The 22,706-nt window shown below is 49.3% G+C and overlaps 1 protein-coding gene across 1 annotated transcript in view; it reads left to right on the plus strand.

Moving 5' to 3' along the window:
* DAAM2 (dishevelled associated activator of morphogenesis 2) overlaps positions 1-22,706 on the plus strand; it is a 47,456-nt gene that overhangs the window by 2,783 nt on the left and 21,967 nt on the right. Inside the window, exons 2-13 of the mRNA XM_024766061.1 lie at positions 3,646-3,735; positions 7,289-7,363; positions 7,801-7,895; positions 10,437-10,770; positions 11,972-12,082; positions 13,272-13,375; positions 14,824-14,890; positions 16,151-16,268; positions 18,256-18,385; positions 21,663-21,721; positions 21,866-22,050; positions 22,588-22,685. Of these exons, the coding sequence (XP_024621829.1) occupies positions 3,646-3,735; positions 7,289-7,363; positions 7,801-7,895; positions 10,437-10,770; positions 11,972-12,082; positions 13,272-13,375; positions 14,824-14,890; positions 16,151-16,268; positions 18,256-18,385; positions 21,663-21,721; positions 21,866-22,050; positions 22,588-22,685 (1,466 nt within the window). The remainder of the gene's footprint in view (positions 1-3,645; positions 3,736-7,288; positions 7,364-7,800; positions 7,896-10,436; positions 10,771-11,971; positions 12,083-13,271; positions 13,376-14,823; positions 14,891-16,150; positions 16,269-18,255; positions 18,386-21,662; positions 21,722-21,865; positions 22,051-22,587; positions 22,686-22,706) is intronic.

A 22,706-nucleotide genomic window follows, 5' to 3' on the forward strand; every position in this document is an offset into this window, starting at 1 on the left:
TTTTTTTTTTTTTTTTTTAACAAGGTACTTTGGCAAAAAAGGATGAGTCAGACCCGTCTTGTCTGCAGGAAGACTAGCGTGAGGTATTGATCAAACAAATGAAGAATAGTTCTTGAGAGACTGCTGTGTGCCGGGCCCCGTGGGGCTGCCAGGGATTTAGTGACGAACCAACAGGAGTAGTTCCTGCCCCCAAGAACATGAAGCCGAACGGGAAGGCCGATCTTGAACAGTAGTGATAATGTGGTGGGTGTTTTGAAAGGAAATGTTTGGGGAGCTGTGGGAGTGTCTAGCAGGGAGCCTTCTTCTAGACCGGCAGTCATGGTGTCTCCTCTGAAGCAGTGACACTTCCATGGAGATCTGAAAGCACAGCGATGGTTAGATGAGTGAATGGAGGTGCAGAAGAGGGCCACGGAGTCCCCCGCAGAAGCAGCAGCAGATGTGAGAGTCTCAATTCAAGAAAGAGCTGGGTCCTTTCGGGGGGAGCACCATCACGATGAGAATAACCAAGGATTTTGGATTCGATCCGAAGGGTGACAGAAAGCCACCGAAGAGGTTAAGCAGGGTTTTGAGGTGATCCAATCTACTTTCCTAAAAAAAAAGTAGGGTCCCTCCATCCAGGGTACCCAGGGTGGGAGAAGGGACACATCCACTCACAGGAGAATCTCTTTACTCAGTAATGACACCTTACCTTTATAAGTTGTAACGGTTGTCTAATGTTTAATTTAAATATGTATGTCACAGAGCTAATAAATGAGATGACCAAGACTTTATAATTAAAACAAAACCCTTGAGTATTCTAGAAGTTACTGTTTTTTCCCCGGGAAAATGGAGAACTACTTTTTCTATGTGTATATTTTTATGTAATTAGCACTCTGTTCCTGGTTCAGGGAAAACATGCCCTAAAGCAATAATGTTAGATATTAAAGATTAAAATCCAGTGCAAAAAAAAAAAAAAGGTCTGTGTAGACCATCGGGAGGCTCTTGGTGCACTCCGAGCTGGGGAGGATGGTGGCTTGGACTAAAGTGTTAGCAGTGAGGATGGGGAGAAGTGGACAGATTCAAGAGCTGCTGAGAAGGAAGTACAGGATTTGTTGGGATTGGTGAGTGAGCAGGAACTGGAGAACACCGTTTCTTACGTGAGGTTGTGGGTGGATGGTGGGACCCTGTACAGGATAGGATGTGCCAGTGGAGACCCAGACTTAGGGTCTGGGTCTGATGAACAAAGTTTGCGTATGTTCTCTGTGCCTCAGTTTCCTCACCTGTAAAATGGGCTGTTGCAAGTTTAATGAGTAAACCTTAAGCACTGAGGACAGTGCCTGGCACATCCTGACACTGCATGAGTGTGGGAGGTACCTGAGGGTCACCAAAGTTGATCAGTATAGGAGGCACCTGGGTGCCAGGATCGGGAGCTCAGGACACTGGTGAGCTGGAGGTACAGGTTTGAGAGAGTTTAGGATCGTCACTGAGTCCTTGGGAATGGCTGCGAAGGCTTCACCCCGGGGAAGCATAGAGGGAGGGGAGGAGAGGACCCAGGATGGTGCCCTTTGGGACTTCAACGTTGGATGGTAGGAGAGAGGAGGAGAAGTCGGGGGTCCCAAGGGGAACATACAGTGAAGCAGGAGGAGGGACTGCCCAAGAGTGTGGTTGTCCAGGAAACCAGGGAAGAGAGACTCAGTAAGGAGTGGATGGTCCGCAGAGTCATGGACTACCTGGGCTGAGCGAAATCGCCAAGAAAGGTCCTTCGATTTAGTGACAGAGACCACTGGTGAGAAAAGACCAGTGTGTACACAGCCGGAGTACAAGGTTGAACATAACTGCTCTGGAGTTCAGGAAGGGAGAGGTGTTCTTACCTGGGAGGGGCTGTGGAAGGCTTGTGGGAGGATGCTGACTTTGAGCTCGGGAATTAGACCAGGGTCCACAGGATGGGTGGGCCAGGAGGGCAGGCCGGGTGGAACTAACTGCATAAGCAAAAGTAGAAGAGATGGAGTCTGTGCTGGGCAGTGTCAGGTGCACAGAACTCTATCTTTTTCTTTTATTTCTGATTCTGACCATGGAAAGGAAATGCTTCAGAAACCTTGAGCAGGGTCTGGGGACATTCCTGGGATATGAAGAGAGTGGTTCTAGGGAAGAACCTTCCTTTAGCATTAGATCTGCTGGAGTCTTTAGTTTGAAAGGCAGGTGACCCGATGGGCATAGTTTCAAGTTCTCTTTGAATGTGCCATTGAGGATGGCAGCCACTGGTCACATGGGGCTGCTGACACTTGAAACGTGGCTGGTCTGAACCAGCATGAACTGTAATGGGAAATCCACACCAGATTTTGATGACTTAGTTTGAAGAAAAGAATGTAAAATACCTCATTGATCTTTTTTTTTTTTACATTGATTATATTTTGAAATGACCATATTTTAGATATTTTGGGTTAAATACAGTGTATTATTAAAATTAAGTTCAACTATTCCTTCTTAATTTTTTAAAGTGACCAGAACAATTTTTTAAATACATGTGTCTCACATTATATTCCTCTTGGACAGTTCTGATCTATGTGAAGGAAAGTCTAAAATGTTCTCGTTGAATAAAAGTAAAGGACAAAAAGTGTAGATATTGATATTTAAGACCCTTGTACCTTCTTAGATATTACTTTCACTATCACTTTAGAAAATGTAAAGATTAGTAATACTATGCTTTTTTTTGTCTTAATGTAAGTTTTGCTTTTATTTTTTTTTAAAAAACCGTACAAGAAAGAATTGAGCTGAAAAGCACATTATGTTCCCATGGCCCACTGACTATTTTTTTTTTTGATGAGCCCCTGCATAACTCATGAATCACAGGAGAAGAATTTTCAATAAGAGAACTTTTTTAGGAGCCATTCAGCACAGCCAAACCTATAAAATCATCCCAAACTACCGAAAGAGTTACCCTAAATTTGATGACGTCAGAAACTACCCAGTCCTGCTCCTGGGGAGGCGTGGGCCAGCTGCTGGAGCCCAGCCTGCGTGTGTACAGCCTTGTCTTGGTGGTGGTGCAGCCGGAGGGCTATCCCTGGCAGGCACACCTCCATGGGAAGCAGACCTCCCGTGGCATGGCGTGCCCTTGTTGCCAGGAGAGATGCTCAGCTCATCATCTTTACCAGGTCTCTTCAGTTGTGCTGGGACCCATGCTGAGGTTGGGGGAACCAGAGAATTTCTGGGGGAGACACTCAAAGGGCACAGAGACTTGAAGGGTGAGGGCAAAAACTGGATCAGTAGACTGATTTCTTTCTTTGTCAAGCCTTGATTTATGGTGTTGACAAGCTTAAGAAGGACAAGGAAGGAAGACAGGACACTCCAGGCTAGAGGACTAGAGGCTAGCAAAGCAATACGGGAGATGGGCAGGGAACAGGGGACCTGGATAGGAGGAGCCAGGGACGGGGACAGGAAGTGAAAGATGCTTGGATAGAAGCTCAAGGGCTTGCTGCAAGGAGATGGGAGGATGGGGCTGAACTTCTAGAAAAAGAATTTCCCTATCATATCTTTGATGCTCTTTGGAGGAGGACAGCAGGCTGAGGGCTTTGAGGGAATTCGAGGGAACTGTAATTTCCTGTAGGACCGAATATTCGAAGGTCAACCATGTCTGGGTTTTAGATGTATTTCTTGTTGTCTTTGCAGGATGAATTGGATCTCACCGACAAAAACCGGGAGGCTGTGTTTGCACTGCCACCTGAGAAGAAATGGCAGATCTACTGCAGCAAGAAGAAGGTGCCCTCTCTGATTCCCTTCTGCTGTCCCTCAGGGTCCACAGCACAGCAGCCCTTGCCTCCATGCTTTGCTCATTCATTTAACCAGTATTTATTGTACACCTGTCCTGTTCTAGGTGTTGGAGGAGTGACAGTGAATAAATCAGGACAAAAATAATCCCTGCTCTCATGGAGCTTACACTCAGGGACATAGGATTCTGGTTTTCAAAAATCCTGTAAGCAGGTGCCCACTGGGTTCCAGGAGTTGGTGCTGGGTAAGGGAGCTGTATGATAACAGGTCTAGGGAATTCCCTGGTGGTCCAGTGGTTAGGACTCCGTGCTTTCACTGCTGTGGGCCCGGGTTCGATCCCTGGTCAGGGAACTAAGATCCCACAAGCTGCGCAGCCAAAAAAAAAAAAGTCTAGATTCCTTTCTTGTGCCTGTGCGTATGCGGAGAGGGTGTGCGCCCTGGGCCATACCTGGGGGCAGCTCTGTTGGAAGAACTCCATCTGGGGGGAAGTGAGTGGTCTCTTCTGGATCTTTAGCCCCACCCCCACCCCCCACCCCGTCCCAGGCTGTGTCCCTGTCCCAGGGCAGCGTGCACACCAGGGACACACACTGGTCTCCACTCTCCCCACCCTTTCCTCCCTTTCCTCCTCTCCTTCATTAAAAGATGTCAGTCCCCTGCGCTTCCCTGGTGACGCAGTGGTTGAGAATCCGCCTGCCGATGCAGGGGACACAGGTTCGTGCCCCGGTCCGGGAGGATCCCACATGCTGCGGAGCGGCTGAGCCCATGAGCCATGGCCACTGAGCCTGCGCGTCCGGAGCCTGTGCTCCGCAACGGGAGAGGCCACAGCGGTGAGAGGCCTGCGTACCGCAAAAAAAAAAAAAAGATGTCAGTCCCCTGAATATGATCCTCCCTAGAAGGATGTGCCGGGCCGCAGTCAGGTCTTAATTGGGTTTTATCTCCTCCCTTCTGCTTTTCCAGTGGCTGTACTTTCTGCTCTCTTCCTCCATCTCTATGTCTCTTTCCTTCATCTCTTTCTCTCTACGTCTCTCTTGCCACCTTTCTATTTGAGCCTGTTTCTTTCATTCTATTTTTCTTTTCCTGGCCCACCTTCCTCCCCACCCCTCCACCCTCTCGTTTCTCAGGCCTGCAGCTCAAGAGTATATAGGTGTTTGGGAGCTAGGACCTGGTTCTTCCCACACCTGAGGCTCAGAAGTCTCCCTTCTGGGAGAAGACGGGCAGGTCTGGGATGGTTTGGAGCTGTTTCTCCTTCGTGCTCCTTAGAGCCCATTCCTGGCTCTTTTATAACTCTTCTCGCTCAAGATATTTGTTCCGGGCTCCATACTGGGCCAGACCGAGCTCATAAAATTGGTCACTATTCTAGAGTTGGAAGGAACCGAGGAGCAACCCAATCTAATCTTTCATTCTACACAGGAGGCCAGGAAGGCCTAGAGAGGCCTTCACGCAAAGTCACCAGCCAGTCGTGGCAAGTGCTGCAATGATGCTGGAATGCAGGCCTGCCAGAGCCTTGAGAACCTGCATGCACTGCAAGCCACTGTCTAGTAAACTCAGTGTGCATGTATTAAGCACCTGTAGAATACTGTGCTCTGTGTTTAGGAATCTCATTGGGAGGAAAGCAGGTCTTTCAAAAGCTCGAGTCGTGGAAGGGAGGGAGGGAGAGAGGGAGGGAGGAGAAAATTAATTACAGGAGTAGTTCATCCTATCTCGTGCTTCTCCACTTTCCAAACTGATTTACTCTGGAGGTCCCTGACGTTGATCCCTTATGCAGCTAAAATTAAAAACGCACTAAAATGTAAGGACGTCTCTCACCACCTTCCAAACCACGTTGTGTGTCATCTCCCCACACACTTTCGCACCCCCCTCTCTTTCCACATGGTACTTCCTCTTGTCTCTAATACCCTCCCCCTTTCTTAGCTTCAGTAATCTTGAGTAACTCAGCCCAGTCCTCTCAGACCCCCTACCCCAGCCCCCGCATGAGCCTTGTGTGTTAGATGCCCCCCACCCTGGGTTTCCATGGCCCACAAATGGACGTAGAGCACCGGTCACCCTGCCTCTGGCACAAGACAGACTACTACGTGGATGACTTTTTGTTCAGTACTTTCAGGGTTCAGTGCAGTGATTGGCATGTAGTAGGTGCTCATTAAAGGCATGTGAAATGGCTAAATGGGGAGCCAGTAAAGGCAGGAAAGTATGTGTTTCATGATAACGTTCGTTTATGTTCTGTGATCTCCTCTCTAAGGCGGAAGCTAGAATTTGGGGACTTTGGTCATAGATACCCACGTGAAGTCACAAAGACCCGATCAAGCCAGGTTTCTCACTGATCTAAAATTTGGATTTTTTTTCTTTTTTTTTTTTTTGCGGTACGCGGGTCTCTCACTGTTGTGGCCTCTCCCATTGCGGAGCACAGGCTCCGGACGCGCAGGCTCAGCGGCCATGGCTCACGGGCCCAGCCGCTCCGCGGCATGTGGGATCTTCCCGGACCGGGGCACGAACCCGTGTCCCCTGCATCGGCAGGCGGACTCTCAACCACTGCGCCACCGGGGAAGCGCTAAAATTTGGATTTTAAGAAACAAAATCATGAAGCCAGAGTGGATGAGGCTGAGGGATGCAGGGCAAAGTCCAGGCTGGCTGGCAGGCAGGTGGCTCAACAGGAAGGTTCTGGAGGTGGTAAATGTTCATGCTAATTTGAAAGCAGGAAATTGGCAGAAAGCAGATGAGGGGGTACCTCCAGATGAAACAGGGACAGGAAGGAGGAGGGTGTGTGTAATGCCCAGAAGCAGACCCGCTGGCCGGAGGAGAGGACTGGATTTTCAGTCAGCATCAATTCTTGTCCAGCTCCCCTCATTCCTGCCCACACTTGGGGAGGACTTGAGGCTTTCTCTTGGGGCCCGAGGGCCATGTCTCATCTGGGTTCTACCTCCTAGCTGCACAGACCCTTCCTCCTTCCAAACCCAGGGCCTTGGGAGTGTCTTTTTCCCTCCTTTTTTAAAGTTACAGTTTACTGAGTACCTTCTATGTGCTAGGCGCTGCACCAAATGCTCTGTGTCAATCAGTGCTTCCCAAACTGTCTGAGAGAAAGACCAAGTTTTTAAATATCCAAACTGTCACCGACAAATACTTTTGTAAAATACAATGAGAATGATATTATCAGAAAACAATAAAATTTGAAAAAGGAGATGTACGAAATATAAGCACACATTTTCATTAGATTCAACAGACTTAAAATTGTATTTTATTAAATAGAGTCAGAACAGATATAACGGGGGAAAAAAATAATTTATTTTTAATTGTGTATATTGTTTGAAAGTGTATACACCTGTGTGGTTTCTGCCTCTGTCACTGGCTGGTCCTGAGATTCGATGTCCACGATCTGCCTTTTGCCAAGGAGGAAATGGAAGCCTGGGGAGATTTTATAACTTCCTCGAAGTCACCTCGTCTAGGCTGGGCTAGGAGATGAATCTGAATGCTGACCTGGGACGAAGCTCAGGGTCTCAGACTGTGGGCCTGTCTTGCCGGGGGGTCCATCCAGTCCTTCATCTTGTTCCAGGAACAGGAGGATCCCAACAAGCTAGCGACCAGCTGGCCTGACTATTACATCGACCGCATCAACTCCATGGCCGCGGTGAGCCTCGCCTCTGTCCTGCCCCGGCCCTGCCTGGAAAGGCTCTGGGGAGAGTGGTCATGATCCTCCCCTGCACCCCACAGCCCGCCCTCTCTGGGGATCAGCAGCTTTTCAGTTATTCTCAAGATTTTACCCTGATCCCTCTCTCCCCTGTGTGACTTTAGGTCCCCCCAAACCACTGAAACATTTATTATGTATATATCACACAGCCTTGGGAAATAGTCTGGGCTGGTCATTCTCCCCATTTTACAGATGAGGAAAGTGAAGCCTGGGAATGGCTCTTCTCAGAGTCTGTCACTCTGTCTTAGTAAACCATTCCCTGAGGCCTCACCATTCCTGAGGCGAGGGCGGCCCCCGGGTCACACTCGGGCTGGGAGCGGCAGGGAGCTGGGAGACAGGCAGTCCAGCGTGACCTCTGCCCCCTTCTCCGACCTCAGATGCAGAGTCTGTACGCGTTTGATGAGGAGGAGACGGAGATGAGGAACCAAGTCGTGGAAGACCTGAAGACGGCCCTCCGGACACAGCCCATGAGGTGATGTCCCCTTCTTTCACTTCCTTCCTCGTCCCCTCACCCAGCGGTCCCCTCAGCTTCCCGAAGCTTCACGCAGAGCTCTGCTCCCATCCCAGTCCCCTTGGCCAGCTCCACTCTCCAGCATCCCCTAGAGCTCACTTTACCTCCTTTCACATCCTGGCTCCTACACCCTCTCTGTGAGGAGCTGGGATGCTGCCAGAGGATGGGCATGTTGGGGAGGGGTGATGAACATGGGAAGATGAGATCAACCTCAGATCCTGAAGAGAAACTGAAGGCAGGTGCTTGTTTTATTGGGAAGACAGAACAGGATGGGGGGGTGGGGGTTGGGCATACGGACAGGTACACAAGAAAGAGCTGTGCACATGAGGGGCCCCGCGCCAGAGGGGTGAGTGTGGGTGAGAAGTACTCCAGCCACTAGGGGGCGATATGGTGTCTCTGGATGAGATTTCTCCATCTAGAGTGGGAGCAGGCAAGGAAGGGGGGGATGGGTGTCCCAAGGGCTGAAAAGAGCCTCTCCCCACGTCCCAGTCCACATTGTGAAAGGGCCCAAGAGAGCCACAGGCTCCTCTTGTGTCTGGCAACTCATTCTGGCTTGTGGGAACTGACTCTCAACATGTTCAGCAGTTTTGCAAGCTGGTTGTTAAACATAGCTATGATGAAAATGTAAATTACATCAACTCGTGATTAAATAAATGCTATCAAAAACAAAGGCAGTTAAGTGCTTGAAACTTATCACTCCCTAATTACCTGATGATCTGACTACATTTTACTGTTATGTATGCTCTTTACTGTTACCTGTGCTCAGTGACTTTACACCCAGTGTGTGTGCCTGGTGGGAATATGTAAACGGTGCATCTCTTCCCAGCTCCATGTTCAATGACACACATTGATACTTTGAAATCAGATATGCTGGCGGTATTTATACCATGGAAATTGGCAAACACCACAATCAGGCCTTTTCTTTCTCTAGAGCTCCAGTTGTTACCAGCACAATGATCTTCGTGTGTGTGTGTGTGTGTGTGTGTGTGTGTGTGTGTGCGCGCACGCACGCGTGCACATGTGTGGTCTAGGTTGACCCAGGAGCCTGGAAATAGCCTTAAGGAGAAAGGGAGCCCCCTAATCCCTGCTTGTTGCTCAGGCGGGGTGGGGTGGGGGCCTGGTATGGGCAGGGGATGCAGGAAGGATGAGGAAGTCAGGAAGTAGAAGGGCTGAGGGGAGGTTGCCGGGTTCATCTCCCACTTCCATTTATTTTTTTTTTCCCCCATAATAAACTTCTGATTACAAAAGTCACACACAGTCATGGTGGAAATTTTGTGGAATACATAAAAGTATAAAATAGAAAATAAATAATACCTATTTTTAACAATTTTAAGAGTACATTCTATTTTTCTAGGCGTATTTCTTTAATCATGTAGAAATACAAACGCACTGGGGGTCAAATGTACTAATTATATGTAGTGCTTTCCTCACCTTCATTTATGACATTTCCTCAGATCATTAATTATTCTACTGAATCAAGGGTTTGAAGCCTCTGTGTGTGTGTATGTGTGTGTGCGCCATGGATGACTTTGCCACCCACGTGAAACCTTTTGAGTGCTTACCAGAGCGATGTCGTTAAACAGTAAAATAGATAGAAATAGATAAAGTTAAAAATGAGCCAATTAAATTGAAATACAGTTAGCAAAGTTTAAACATTTGTGAGATAGCAATAAATGTACTTCTTTATGCCTTAAATAATAAGAACCGGCAACCACCGTAATTCTGAAGCCCTGATGAGTGGAAATGATATTTTGAGATACTTGTAACAACTGTAATTAAAGATGAAAACAGCTGTGATTTCTTTGTGCGACAAAGTCACAGATCTGCTAATGCCACTATAGTTTATTGCCTACGTTCATCACTGAAGGAAACGCTAAATTTCAGGTAGAGGTTTTACCAAAACTAAAAGTGTAATTTTCTTTTCCCATCCAAGTTCATGGACCCCTGAATGTTAGCCGTAGACCCCTTAGGGGAACACAGATTCCAGGTTAAGAACCCCTGAACTAAAGGGTTTTTAATGTTTTTTTTGCTACCCTTCAAGATAACTCAGATGTTTTCTTAGGGATCCCTTGAAGAGTGCCTTCCCCAGCCTTGATCCCTTGTTGCAGTGACTCTGATGGCTCCCATGTCTGCAAGTCCTCCTTGTTTTCTGACTGTGATTCTCTTAATTCCTATCGTCGTTGGTGATGAGTCTTCAGGTTTAACAGCCATGATAATTATCCTAATAATTATCATGATCATCTGTTTCACATATACACCTTCATAGCTGTGTAACCCACAGTCAACGACGTGCAAATGCATGGTATTTAAAATGCAAATAAGATCTGAGTCTTGTGAGGTGATAGGATTTTAGCGCTTTAGGTAAATTTTACAAGTGAACCAAGGGGCTGCTGTCGGTGGGACACAGCGGTACCCAGGTAAGGGGTAGCTGTTTGCAAAATGCATACAGAATAATATGCAACTGCAGGATACCTGTTTTGCTGATGGCTCTGGTCTGGGCAGGTTTGTGACCCGCTTCATCGAGCTGGAGGGCTTGACCTGTCTGCTGAACTTCCTCCGGAGCATGGACCACGCCACCTGTGAAAGCCGCATCCACACCTCCCTCATCGGCTGCATCAAAGCTCTGATGAACAACTCCCAGGGGCGGGCACACGTGCTGGCACAGCCCGAGGCCATCAGCACCATCGCACAGAGCCTGCGCACGGAGAACAGCAAGACCAAGGTGGCCGTGCTGGAGATCCTGGGCGCCGTGTGCCTGGTGCCTGGTGGCCACAAGAAGGTGCTGCAGGCCATGCTACACTACCAGGTGTACGCGGCCGAGCGGACGCGCTTCCAGGTGCGGGGCTGGTGGAGGGCTTATGTAAAAAGAGCTGAGGAGCCTTAAGAGAGGGGCGGTTTGGCTGAGAAAATGGACTCCTCACTAGACCGTGGGTTCCTTGAGACTGGAATATTGGTCTGCTTCATTTTTGTGGCTCAGTGTCTCTGAACCCAGCACCTGGCTCATAAAGGGGCTCAGTCAAGAAATATTGAATTGAATGCCATTGCTGGAATGGAGATTTTAGGCCCGATGCCTGGGCCAGTGCCTACTATAGGGGCACTGGGACGAGTCCTGGGAACTCAGGCCATGCTATGCTCTTTTCTTCTCCCTGACCTGCTCCAGGTAAAGAGATAGACAATAAGTATAATGTCTTGGTACTGAGTCTTAATAGATGTGAACGGTTATCACAAGCATTATGGTTTATCCACCACTATAGACTATATGTTTGTTCTGTCATCAAACATTTTAAAGCACCTACTCTGTTCAGAAAATGACCCCTGGCCTTTTGCAGAAGATGCAAAGGAGGTAAAAGGTAATATCCATGCTATCAAGGAGCTGGGCAGGGAATACAGTTACTCTCGGTATCCTTGGGGGATTGGTCCCAGGACCCTCGTGGATACCAAAATCTGTGGATACTTAAATGTCTTATATAAAATAGTGTAGTATTTGCATGTAACCTACGCACATCCTTCTGTGTACTTTAAATCATCTCTGGATTACTTATAGGACCTAATATAATGTAAATGCTCTGTAAATAACTGTTAGTACCATATAAATGCTATGTAAACAGTTACTGGTGTTCAGCAAATGCAAATTTTGCTTTTTGGAACTTTCTGAAATTTAAAAAACATGTATATTTTCAACCTGGCATTGGTTGAATCTGCACAAATGGGACCCACAGATACGGAGGGCTGAGGAGCTGTAAACAGCTGCAAAGTGCTAAAGCATCTTTTCAGCAACACCCAGCAAAATAAAGCAAGTCCCCAAGGCTGAGTGGACAGGAGAATAAGGTAGGACTGGGGCCGAGATGTAGAGAGGCAAAGGATGCTTCCTGGAAAAGGTGAGCTTTAGGGAAGGTCCAAGATGAGATTGGATAGATTGGGTAGAGAGAACAGATGGGGCATTCTGGGCGATTGGAAGGGCAGGAGCAAAGGCACAGAGGCTGGACTCATAGGATCCTGAGCCGTCCTCTCTTTTTCCATCCTGCCTTTCCATCCAGACACTGCTGAATGAGCTGGACCGCAGTTTGGGCCGGTACCGAGATGAAGTGAATCTGAAAACAGCCATCATGTCCTTTATCAACGCTGTCCTCAATGCTGGCGCTGGAGAGGTGAGGCATCTTCTCTGTGCCCTTGCTGGGCCCTGACTTTCCGGACCTGGGGAAGAGGGCGTGAGCGCTGCCTGGGGACGTGGCAGAGGGTCAGTGTGGCTGACACTACCATCACTGTCCTCAGATTACCTGTATCACCTCTTGCCTCCTTCACTTGGGGCCAAGAAAGAACAGCTTGTCATAAACCTCCCTGTCATGAGCGGTTCCTGGGGAGCTTCCTGCCTGGGTCGCGTCATGCATTATGTGTGTCATGGACAAACCCCAAGCTTGTCTGGCTGATGACTGTTTAGGATGGTGGGGGATCATTTATGGGAGGAGGGCAAGTGTTGGCCCTTCTTTCTAGAACTTTCTAAAGACCTGCTTCTGGACTGATTTCTGGGGTGGCCGATCATTCTCTTCTACCACCTTCTGTAAGGAGGTGTGACTTCTGATTTTCCTTTTTTTGGGGTCAGAATGGGATTCCCAGACCTTAAAAATAGCAACAGTCGAAGAAGAACTTGAAGAGCAGGTGAACCCCCCAAATGCTAAGGCAATCAGGTGCCCCAGTCACGGTCAGCTTGTTGAAGGTCAAAAGGGGCAACTTAATGATCTCTGCTTTTCCCTCTTTTCTGCCAGCATACTTTTTTTTGCGTCCCATCCTGATGACCTGAGTTAGGTGGGGTGGATTGGGGGAATTACCTGTCCCTAAGATGCTGATGTCACCTGAGTCAGTACTAGCTATTTATGCTGACATCTGTTCTGGTTAGTTGCTAACCATACCTCACCAAGCAGTTCTTATGAATATCATTCCTGTAGGTAAGTAATATCATGTCCATTTAACTGATGAGAAAACTAAGACTTTTGCAAAAGTCACAAAACCAGTAAGTGACAGAGCAGGGATTGGAACCAAGAAATGTCTGGTTCCAAAGTGTGTGCTCTGTATCACTCTTCAACTCTGCTGTTTGAGGCCAAAAACTTAGAGAAAACTGGTGAAGGACTTAAAGGAAGTGAGTCAGGAGAGCAAAAGGGAGTAAATAACAAGGTCAGAGGATGTCTCCTCCCACCCTTTCTTGCAACGCCGGGACTCGAAGCAGTTCTGATGAGTTTGCTGCAGGGTGGTGGGACTGGAGTGGCGGTGAGGGGGCCACTGGGGACTCCTGTGGAAATTGAGACCAGCCAGTGAGTCTGGTCCTCCCTTGGTGACCCCCAGGATAATCTGGAGTTCCGTCTCCATCTGCGGTACGAGTTCCTGATGCTGGGGATACAGCCTGTGATTGACAAACTCCGACAGCACGAGAACGCCATCCTGGACAAGTAAGGCCCAAGTCACCCGTCCCCATGCAAACCTACAGCGACAACGCCTCGGGGTGGGGGATGGTCAGGACTCCTGTGGAGGTTTCTGTTCCCCTGGAGACCGCCTGCCGCACCCAGCGTCGATTCAGAAGCAGCTCTGGGGGGCGGGAGGTGGACAGCTCCCCCACCTTCTTGTCCCACATCACCTATGCCCCTGCCTGTCCTCTTTGCTGACCTCCTGTCTGATCTCTGATGATATAGGCAGGTGGACCCAGTAGTCCTCCTCTGTGGCAGTACTGCCCGCTGGGGGGGGGATTTGGAACCATGTAGGGGTGTTCTTTGGTTTTCAAACTGGCCGGTGGGGGGCACTACTGGCATTGGTTGTAGGGAGCCAGGAATGTTAAACGTCCCGCAGCGCCCGGCTGCTCAGCCAAGAAATGCTCCCCGCCAAGGTGCAAGCAAGCCATCAAGGCCTTTGCTGACCAAAGGGCACAGTGGAGCTCCTGTGCATCACTAGTGAGCCTCTCTGGCTCCACCCGACTTGCACAGACTATGTTATTACGTTAGGTCTGAAGGGAGAGAGAATGGGTCCTTTTGTGGTGGCGTGGAGGAGTGGATGGGGTAGAAGATGAGAGATTGGCTTTCAGTGGGGACACGGGACAGTACTGTTTGCAGGACAGGAATAGAGATGCCAGACGTAGAGAACAGACATGGAGGCACGGGAGGAAGGGGAGGGTGAGACAAATTGGGAGATTGGGATTGACATATATGCACTGCCATGTGTAAAATAGAGAGCTAGTGGGAACCTGCTGTATAGCACGGGGAGCTCAGCTCGGTGCTCTGCGGTGACCTAGATGGGTGGGATGGGGGGCGGGGAGGGAGGGAGGTCCAGGAGGGAGGGAGGTCCAAGTGGGAGGGGGTATATATATATAGCTGATTCACTTTGTTGTACAGCAGAAACTAACACAACATTGAAAAGCAATTATACTCCGATAAAAAAGAGAGAAAAGAACACTGGGGAAGGTAGATGTAGGGCAGTGGTCCTTGACTGCCCGTGCCAGGAGACTTCTGGCAGCTCCTGGAGACATTTTGTGGTTGTCACAAAGTGGGGGATTCTGCTGGCATCTGGTGGGTAGTCGTCAGGGATGCTGGTACACATCTTGGAACTCACACACCCACCTCCCAAAGCCAGGGATGACCCAGCCCCAAATGTCAGTAGTTCCGAACTTGTGAAAGCCCGATGGAAGGTGATAGGACCCTTGGTTGGCCTCCCTGAGGGATGGGCATGGGATTCTGTAAAGGAGGAGAGTGTTGACATACAGGCAGCTGGCTTCTTTCTGGCTTTGCCTTGGCCTCACCTGAATGAAGCCTTCAGATTGAGTCAGTGGGGGGCTTGGAAGGGCTGTAACCCTCACCCGGGGCTGGCCTGGAGGTGATGTCTACTCCCTGTATCCCCCCGTCCTGTCTAGGCATTTGGACTTCTTCGAGATGGTCCGGAACGAGGATGACCTGGAGCTAGCCAGGAGGTTTGACATGGTGAGGAGCCTGCAAGGATGGGGCGACTGCAGTGGGTCCCAGATGCCGTGCTGTGGTAGGTCCGGTGTTGGCTCGGTTCCCTGGTGGATGCCTCCACGGCCAGGTCCCGCTTCTGGAGCCCTGGCAGTATGGTGGCTCTGCCAGGCCTCACCAGCAGAGCCTAACCGGGGAGAGCATCTCCCACTGCAACCCCCAAAGGAAAGAGAGACAATTCTTACACATGGTTACTCTCAAATGCCTCCCCTGGGATGACTTCCTCCGTGTTTTCTAGTAATTTCCTGAGATACCTTTCCCCATCACTGACCTGATCATGCTTAGCAAACAACATTCCCTTTTAGCCTTGGTAACCCTGAAAATCCACGCGTCTGCTGCTTAAATCTTGTGTTCTAAAATCCCTACCCACGTGGAGACCTCCTTTGGGGTGGTGCTTCAGTAGCCAAGCACCATCTCTTTATATTCTAAAAAAAAAGCCCTGAATTTAAAGAGAAGGAAACTGATGTTAGCAAAGGGCAAGCAGCTTGCTGTTGTCACTCAACGGCAGAGTCGGTCTGGAACTTGCACCCGTGAACCTATGCCATGTGCTCCTTGACTCATCCAGGCCCCTGCTTCCTTCCCTTAGTCTGAATCAGTAGTTCTCAACCAGGGGAGATTTTACTTCCCTTGGGGACACCTGCGATGTTTAGAGACATTCTTAGCTGTCGCAACAGGTGTGAGGAAGATGCCCCTGACCTCTGGTAGATATAGGGCCAGGATGCTGCCGAACAGCCCACAATGAACAGGACAGCCTCCCACGACAAAGAATCATCCAGTCCAAGATGCCGGTGGTGCCGAGGTTGGGAAACCCTGGTTTATATAATTAGCACAGCTCTCTCCTCCTTTTCTCTGCCCGTCTCTTTTTTCTTTTTTTTTGCGGTACACGGGCCTCTCACTGTTGTGGCCTCTCCCGCTGCGGAGCACAGGCTCCGGACGCGCAGGGTCAGCGGCCATGGCTCACGGGCCCAGCCGCTCCGCGGCATGTGGGATCCTCCCGGACCGGGGCACGAACCCCTGTCCCCTGCGTCGGCAGGCGGACTCTCAACCACTGTGCCACCAGGGAAGCCCATGCCCGTCTCTTTTTTAAGCCTGGACCAGAGGCAGGAAAGGAATGCTGCTGCCGGACGGGGCTCAGTGGATGAAAGCAGGGTCTTCTCCCTCCCCATTCTCTCCCTCTGCTGCCTTCCCCTCCCCTCTCCCCATTCACTATGCCCTCCACACCCTCAGGTCCACATCGACACCAAGAGTGCTTCCCAGATGTTTGAGCTGATCCACAAGAAACTGAAGCACACAGAGGCCTACCCCTGCCTGCTGTCTGTCCTGCACCACTGCCTGCAGATGCCCTGTGAGTAGCTCCCTCAGCCAGCCTGAGCCCCTGGCCCCGGGGCAGCTGGAGACAAGGTGTCAGAAGCTCCCAGGGTTGGGAAGTCTCCCCATGTCTCCCCCTGCACCCCAGTTCCCAGGAGGCCAGGCCATAGGACTCAGGCCCGTGCTCTTCCCTTCCTCCTGGGGGTCAGGACTTGCACTGTCCCCCAGCAGAGGAGCGGGGGAGTCAGCGCTGAGCAATGCCATCATCCTGGTCCAACAAGCGGGAGCTTGATCCCTGAAGGATCCAACAGCTCTGGCTGCCAGCTCGTGGCGGGGTCGTGATCATTCTCCTCAGGGCGTTCCAAAAAGGAGTTTTGTGCTTGCGGGGAGCAGCACAGCTGTGGGAAGAGTGTGCCTTGCCTTTTTTTTTTTAAGATTTTATCAAGTCCTCTATCTAGCCCTTGCTGGCTCCCATCCTACCACCCTTGTTCCTGACTCACTTTACAAATACCAAATGTCAGTATCTATAGAAGCAGATGCTAAGCTCTTACGATCCAGGTGGGCCCGGTGACTGAGTAAATTATACATAATTACTAATAGCCACGCCAGCATGCAATTTGAAATGAGCTATAACTGCACCATTTGGTACTTAAGCTCTTCATAAAATAGAATATTTGGAAACTGGCATGGCCCAACATAATGGTCAGCCTAGACAGACTCTCTTTAGTGGTGATGATGTTGGTGTTAGTAATCGAGGTGGTGGTGACAACTACGATTTATTGTCGCCATCTCTGGGCTGGGTGTGATGGGAGGTCTATTAAGATAGTGTCTCTATACCTCAGAATGGCTTAAGGAGTGTATTATTATCTCCAATTTACAGTGAGTGAACCTGAGGCTCAGTGAGTCTGTACATATGAAGGAATTTTGTTTCTTTGGGGTCAGGGCTTTAGATGAAACACACTCTACTTCTGTGAACACAGGCTTTACCCTGTGTTCCTGGTTGAAAGGTAAATGGAAAACGATGGCCACTTTGCAATGCATGTGTCAGTGGAGTGATGGAAAGGAGGACAGACACAGTGACCTGGAAGCTGCCAGCTCTCCAGAACTCAGTCTAGAAAGTCTTCGTGGAAGACGTGGGAAATCCGACTTCTGCTCACATAACTTCCTGTGTTTAGTGCTCCAAGGGCATTGTGAACGGGTCCCTCTGTTCTGCCTCAAAATGGGGCTATGCAGATGTGACCTTCCACTTTGTGGGCATTATGGCTTGCCTTTGAGGCCAGGATCATGCTGCTTGACCTCCCCTTGGTGGTCAGTAGAAACAAAGTACTTGGATCAAGAACCAAGGAAGAGGAGCTTGTGGCCATCACGTGAAAAGAAAGTCCACGTCCAGTCAGACTACGATTAGAAGGGGATGCCCGTGGGGCCCTGTGCAGGCGCAACACACGATGCCTTTGCCTTCACAGTTCAGGGTCACCTTCACCACGAAATCTGCCAGGATTCCACAGCCACTTCTTCAGCCCATTCTGACCCCCTCTCAGTGTGCGCCTGTAATGCGTCTCCATTCATCTTCCTCTGTAGGACAATAGCACTGATAATCCTAAAACCTTTTCTTTCAAAAAATTTTTCCCTGGAGACTTCATTATTCAGCATGTAATGTTTGGAGCAGATTTACTTTCTTAAATGTGCTTTTTGAAGATAATTGTAAAAAAGCAATTTGCATTCCCCAGGTATAGGATACTCAGGGTACCAACAGGGAAGAAGACGGCCAGAAAGCATCTCAGGGAATAGAGAAATATATCTAGACGGTTGACACATTCATAAAAGGTCAGTTGCAGATGAGCAAGAAATGATAGGATTTATGAGTCTTCATTATCAGTAGTTGCATTGCCTCCCCGGTCAGACGGGGAGCTTGTCTAGGGAGGGGAGGGACTCACCTCCCCAGCCTGGCCCCAGGGAGTGACGCTAGGGCAGGGCCCCAGGGGGTTCCAGGGCTCAGTAAAGATACGATGCCTGTCATCCCTCAGACAAGAGGAACTTCCAGCAGTGGCAGCTCCTGGACCGCATCCTCCAGCAGATCGTCCTCCAGGATGAGAGGGGTATGGATCCTGACCTGGCTCCCTTGGAGAACTTCAACGTCAAGAACATCGTCAACATGTGAGCAGTGGCCATCCCTCACCTGTCTTCCTCTTCCTTTCCCATCCCTCTCCTACTTGGGGTCTCACCAGTGAAACCTCAGCTCCCTCTCTCCAGCCCAGACACCTCCAATGGGCCTTGAGCAAAATCAACAGAACTCCCCGAGATCATGGAAATGTTCCACACATGCCACTGTCCAAATGCGGCTGCTGAGCCCTTGACGTGTGGCTAGCGTGACTGAGGAACTGAGTGTTACATTTCATTTAATTTTCATTAAATTCAAGTAGTCACGTGACATGGCTGGCGACCACCGTATTGGACAGCACAGGTTTAAAGGGGGTGTACGCAACTCGCCATGATCCACTGCATTCAGTGGGTTGAGGGGGAATTACACGTATCAACATGGAGGAGAAGTCAGCAAACTATGGCTACAGGCTAACCCCCGCCCTCCAGCTTGTTTCGTATGGTCCACGCGCCAAGAATAGTTTTACATTTTAAAAGAGTCGTTAAAAACACACACAAGAATATATGACAGAGGCTGTACAGAGTATATAAAACCGAAAATAGTTACTCTGGCTCTTTAGAGAAGGTCTGCCAACCACTGAAAATAGAGCATGACAATTGAATCATGGGGCTGTTGGAAAACGATGTCAGAGCCTAAGGTCTCTGGCTTATCGTCTTTGACTGACCCTGGGTGTAGAGAAACACCGAGAAATGAGTTTAAAGTCGTGTCAGCCAATAATCAGGCCTCATGTTAGCACACGGACTTTTAATTTTAAACTTTTACTTTCAGTCTAAGCCTAAGTCAGCTGCCCTTAAGGAGATGAATTGGCTCTCAAGGATTCACTGTGCTGCATCGCAAAGCCAAGGAGAAAATGATTTCTGAACTATTCATGCTACTGTTTTCATTTGCACAAATAGCTGGGTGTTGGTGGAGTCAAAATCCTAACTGGTATCTTGGACAGGTACAACTAGGAAAGTAATCAAAAGGCAGCTTTATTTATTTTTTGAAGTTTTTTAAATTTAATTTTTATTTTATATTGGAGTGTAGTTGATTTACAGTGGTGTGTTAGTTTCAGGTGTACAGCAAAGTGATTCAGTTATACATACACATAGATCCATTCTTTTTCAGATTCATATTTCCCGTATAGATTATCACAGAATACTGAGTAGAGTTCCCTGTGCTATACTGTAGGTCCTTGCTGATTATCTATTTTATATATAGTAGCGTGTACATTAATCCCAAACTCCTAACTTATCTCGCCCCCCACCTTTCCCTTTGGGTAACCATAAGTTTGTTTTTGAAGTCTTCGAGTCTGTTTCCGTTTTGTAAATAAGTTCATCTGTATCATTTTTTAAATTAGATTACACATATGAGTGATATCATAAGGGATTTGTCTTTGTCTGACTTCCTTCACTTAGTATGATAATCTTTGTGTCCATCCATGTTGCTGCAAATGGCATTATTTCATCGGTTTTTTTATGGCTCAGTAATATTCCATTGTATCTATGTACCACATCTTCTCTATCCATTCCTCTGTCGATGGACATTTAGGTTGCTTCCATGTCTTGGCTATTGTAAATAGTGAAGGCAGCTTTATTTTCATCTTCTACTAATTCTTTACATTACTTAGTGGGGAAGCTTTTCGTCTGCCAGAGGATGACAACTCCTCGGGTGCAATGAAGTTTTTGCTGCTTCTTGGACAATGGGAGTCCTAAGCTCACTTTCAGCTGCCAACATAGCCTCAAATCTGCAAGTAGAAGGGCTAGTCTCAGACGTGAATCAATATTCTAGATTGGATTTAGCCTTGAGTCTCTCTCCGTGGACTGGGGCTGGAAGCTGCAGTGGGAAGAGAGTGTGAGAGTGTGTGAGAGAGAGTGAGTGAGTGTGATGGTTGGCTTCTTTTTCTGTGTTCTGTTTCTCTTCTAGCCCCTTCTACCCCACCCCCCCTTTCCTCTAGCTAACCGTTTTCTGACCCCCACCCGAGGCAGCATGGGGGCAGGAAGGAGAAAGGGAAAAGGCCCTACTTGATCAGGTAACTTAGTAAATAGGCTTCCTGCTCTCTGGGCTTGGCACATGGATAAAGATATGACATGTATTCCTGGGGTCTTCAGAAGTTCCTTGCTGGGGGCCTCTCGCTACAAAACCCTGGTCACTGGAGACACATGTTTTTCTTTTTTTCCCTCCAGGCCTGCTTGGCACCATCCCTTCCATCAGGTCCTGATTCACTGGCAATACAATACACGTAGACGTACACTGTTGAAGTGTCCAGATGGACTTTTTGGATGAGACTTAAAATAGCTTCAGCCGAATTCCTCCACGATGCTCTCTGGCTCATGAGAAACCCTCATGCAATCTCTCATACTAACAAATTCTTGGAGTGTCACGGGTCTCCGCCTACCCTCTGGACCTGCCTAGCCCCAGTCCACCGTGCCTCCCTCCCGGTGTCAGGGAACATGGGCCAGACCCTCTGGGTGGGCGCAAAGAAGTCACTTCACTAGATGGTGCTGAAGGAGGACCCCCACCCCCGCCCCCCCGCCAGAGAGGATGACAATGGCTCTCTCCAAAGAAATCTATTCGCAAATTATTTCCCCATCATACTTCACTCCCTCTTTATATCCTTGACCTGGTTGAGGAGGCCAAGAGTCATGGATCTAACTTCTCTGTGTTTTCAGATTTACAAAAGAAATGATTATTGAGATCTCACCTTGGAATTTCACCTCTCTTATACCTTGATGTCTGGGTAAAAGCTTCATTTTCACCGCTTGTAATGAGTTTGACAAGAATGAAGGGGCTTCCTGTGATTTAGACACATCACCTCTTTACCCTCTACCCACTTACTCTGTGTTACTGGGGTGGGTAATTTCTCTTGCTCTCACACATTGGTCATTGGAAGTCTGGACCATGGTAAGGCCGATATTTTGATCTCTCTCAGATGCGAGAACCTATTTGTACAGAGGGGTACAAATCATTGTACAACTAAGGGGAGCCTGGGATTTAGTCCTGGCTTTACCACGAGTTAGCGGTCATCTCCTTTTCTGGTCTTAGGATCTTCAACTCTATCCCAGAGGGGTTGGACTCTAAGGGTCCTTTCAGCTTTCTCAGACCATGGAGAGACAGGTAATGAGAACTTGTCAGGGATGGGACCTGGAGAGACATCTGGAGAGTCAAAATCCTAGCCTCCTTGATGTGGCTGGACAGATTGGAGATCAGGGTACCAATGTGGGGAACTGGAAGACGCCATGTCTTCTGGGAAGCTGTGAGCAAACAATCAAGAGACCCTTCACTCCCCGCCAGGCTCATCAATGAGAACGAAGTGAAACAGTGGCGAGACCAAGCGGAGAAGTTCCGGAAAGGTGAGGGGGCTCTGCCCAAACCCGCTCCCTGCGCCCCACCCCTCCCCTGCCCAGCCGAGGACCCCATTTCCTCCTTTGGAGAGGGACACACACGCATTCACATCCTCTCTTCCCATTTCCCCTCCTGTCCTTCTTCCATCCCAGAACACGCGGAGCTGGTGAGCAGGCTGGAGAGGAAGGAGCGGGAATGCGAGACCAAGACGTTGGAGAGGGAAGAGATGATGCGGACACTGAACAAGATGAAGGACAAGCTGGCCCGAGAGTCCCAGGAGCTGCGCCAGGCTCGGGGACAAGTGGCAGAGCTGGTGGCCCAACTCAGTGAAATCTCAGTACGTGGCCCCTCCTCTGCTTTTACATAGTTGAGCCGAGACCTTCAGGCCAGTGGGGGGAAGAGCAGGCCTGGGGAGGAGGTGAGGACCCCAGCGTGGAGGAGACCTCAGACCAGGATAGAGGGGACCCTTGAGGCTGCAAGGTTGGCACCTGTGTGAGACAAAAACAGCGTTCCTTCCTCCGGGTGACACTGTCCCAGGAAGCACACCGTGGAAAGCAGAGTGTGGGTGGGGTTTGAGCTCCCCTCCCCCTCTCAGCTGGGTGCCCGTGTGCAGGCCTGTCTGTATCAGTCGCGCTGTTGCATGTGATGACTATGACTGTCCACTATGTCTGTGTTTGCCTTGTGTGTACATCTGTGTGTTGGATGTTCAGGATGCAGAGGGAGAAAACGGGGCTTAATTGTGTGTGGGAGGTGAGAGCAGGCTTCAGGGTCTAGTCTAGGTGGAGAATAAGAGTAAGGGAAGGCACAGTGATGGGGGACTCGAAAGGCATCCTTGTTGATGCTTTGTCTTTTTGATGTCTCTGTCTCCCCACAGACAGGACCTGTATCTTCCCCACCTCCCCCTGGGGGCCCACTTACCTTGTCTTCCTCGATGACAACCAGTGACCTGCCTCCACCCCCGCCCCCTCTACCGTTCACCTGCTGTCCCCCACC

This window comes from Neophocaena asiaeorientalis, unplaced genomic scaffold, assembly GCF_003031525.2.
Source record: "Neophocaena asiaeorientalis asiaeorientalis breed wild unplaced genomic scaffold, Neophocaena_asiaeorientalis_V1.1 scaffold46, whole genome shotgun sequence".
NCBI classification, from domain to species: Eukaryota; Metazoa; Chordata; class Mammalia; order Artiodactyla; family Phocoenidae; genus Neophocaena; species Neophocaena asiaeorientalis.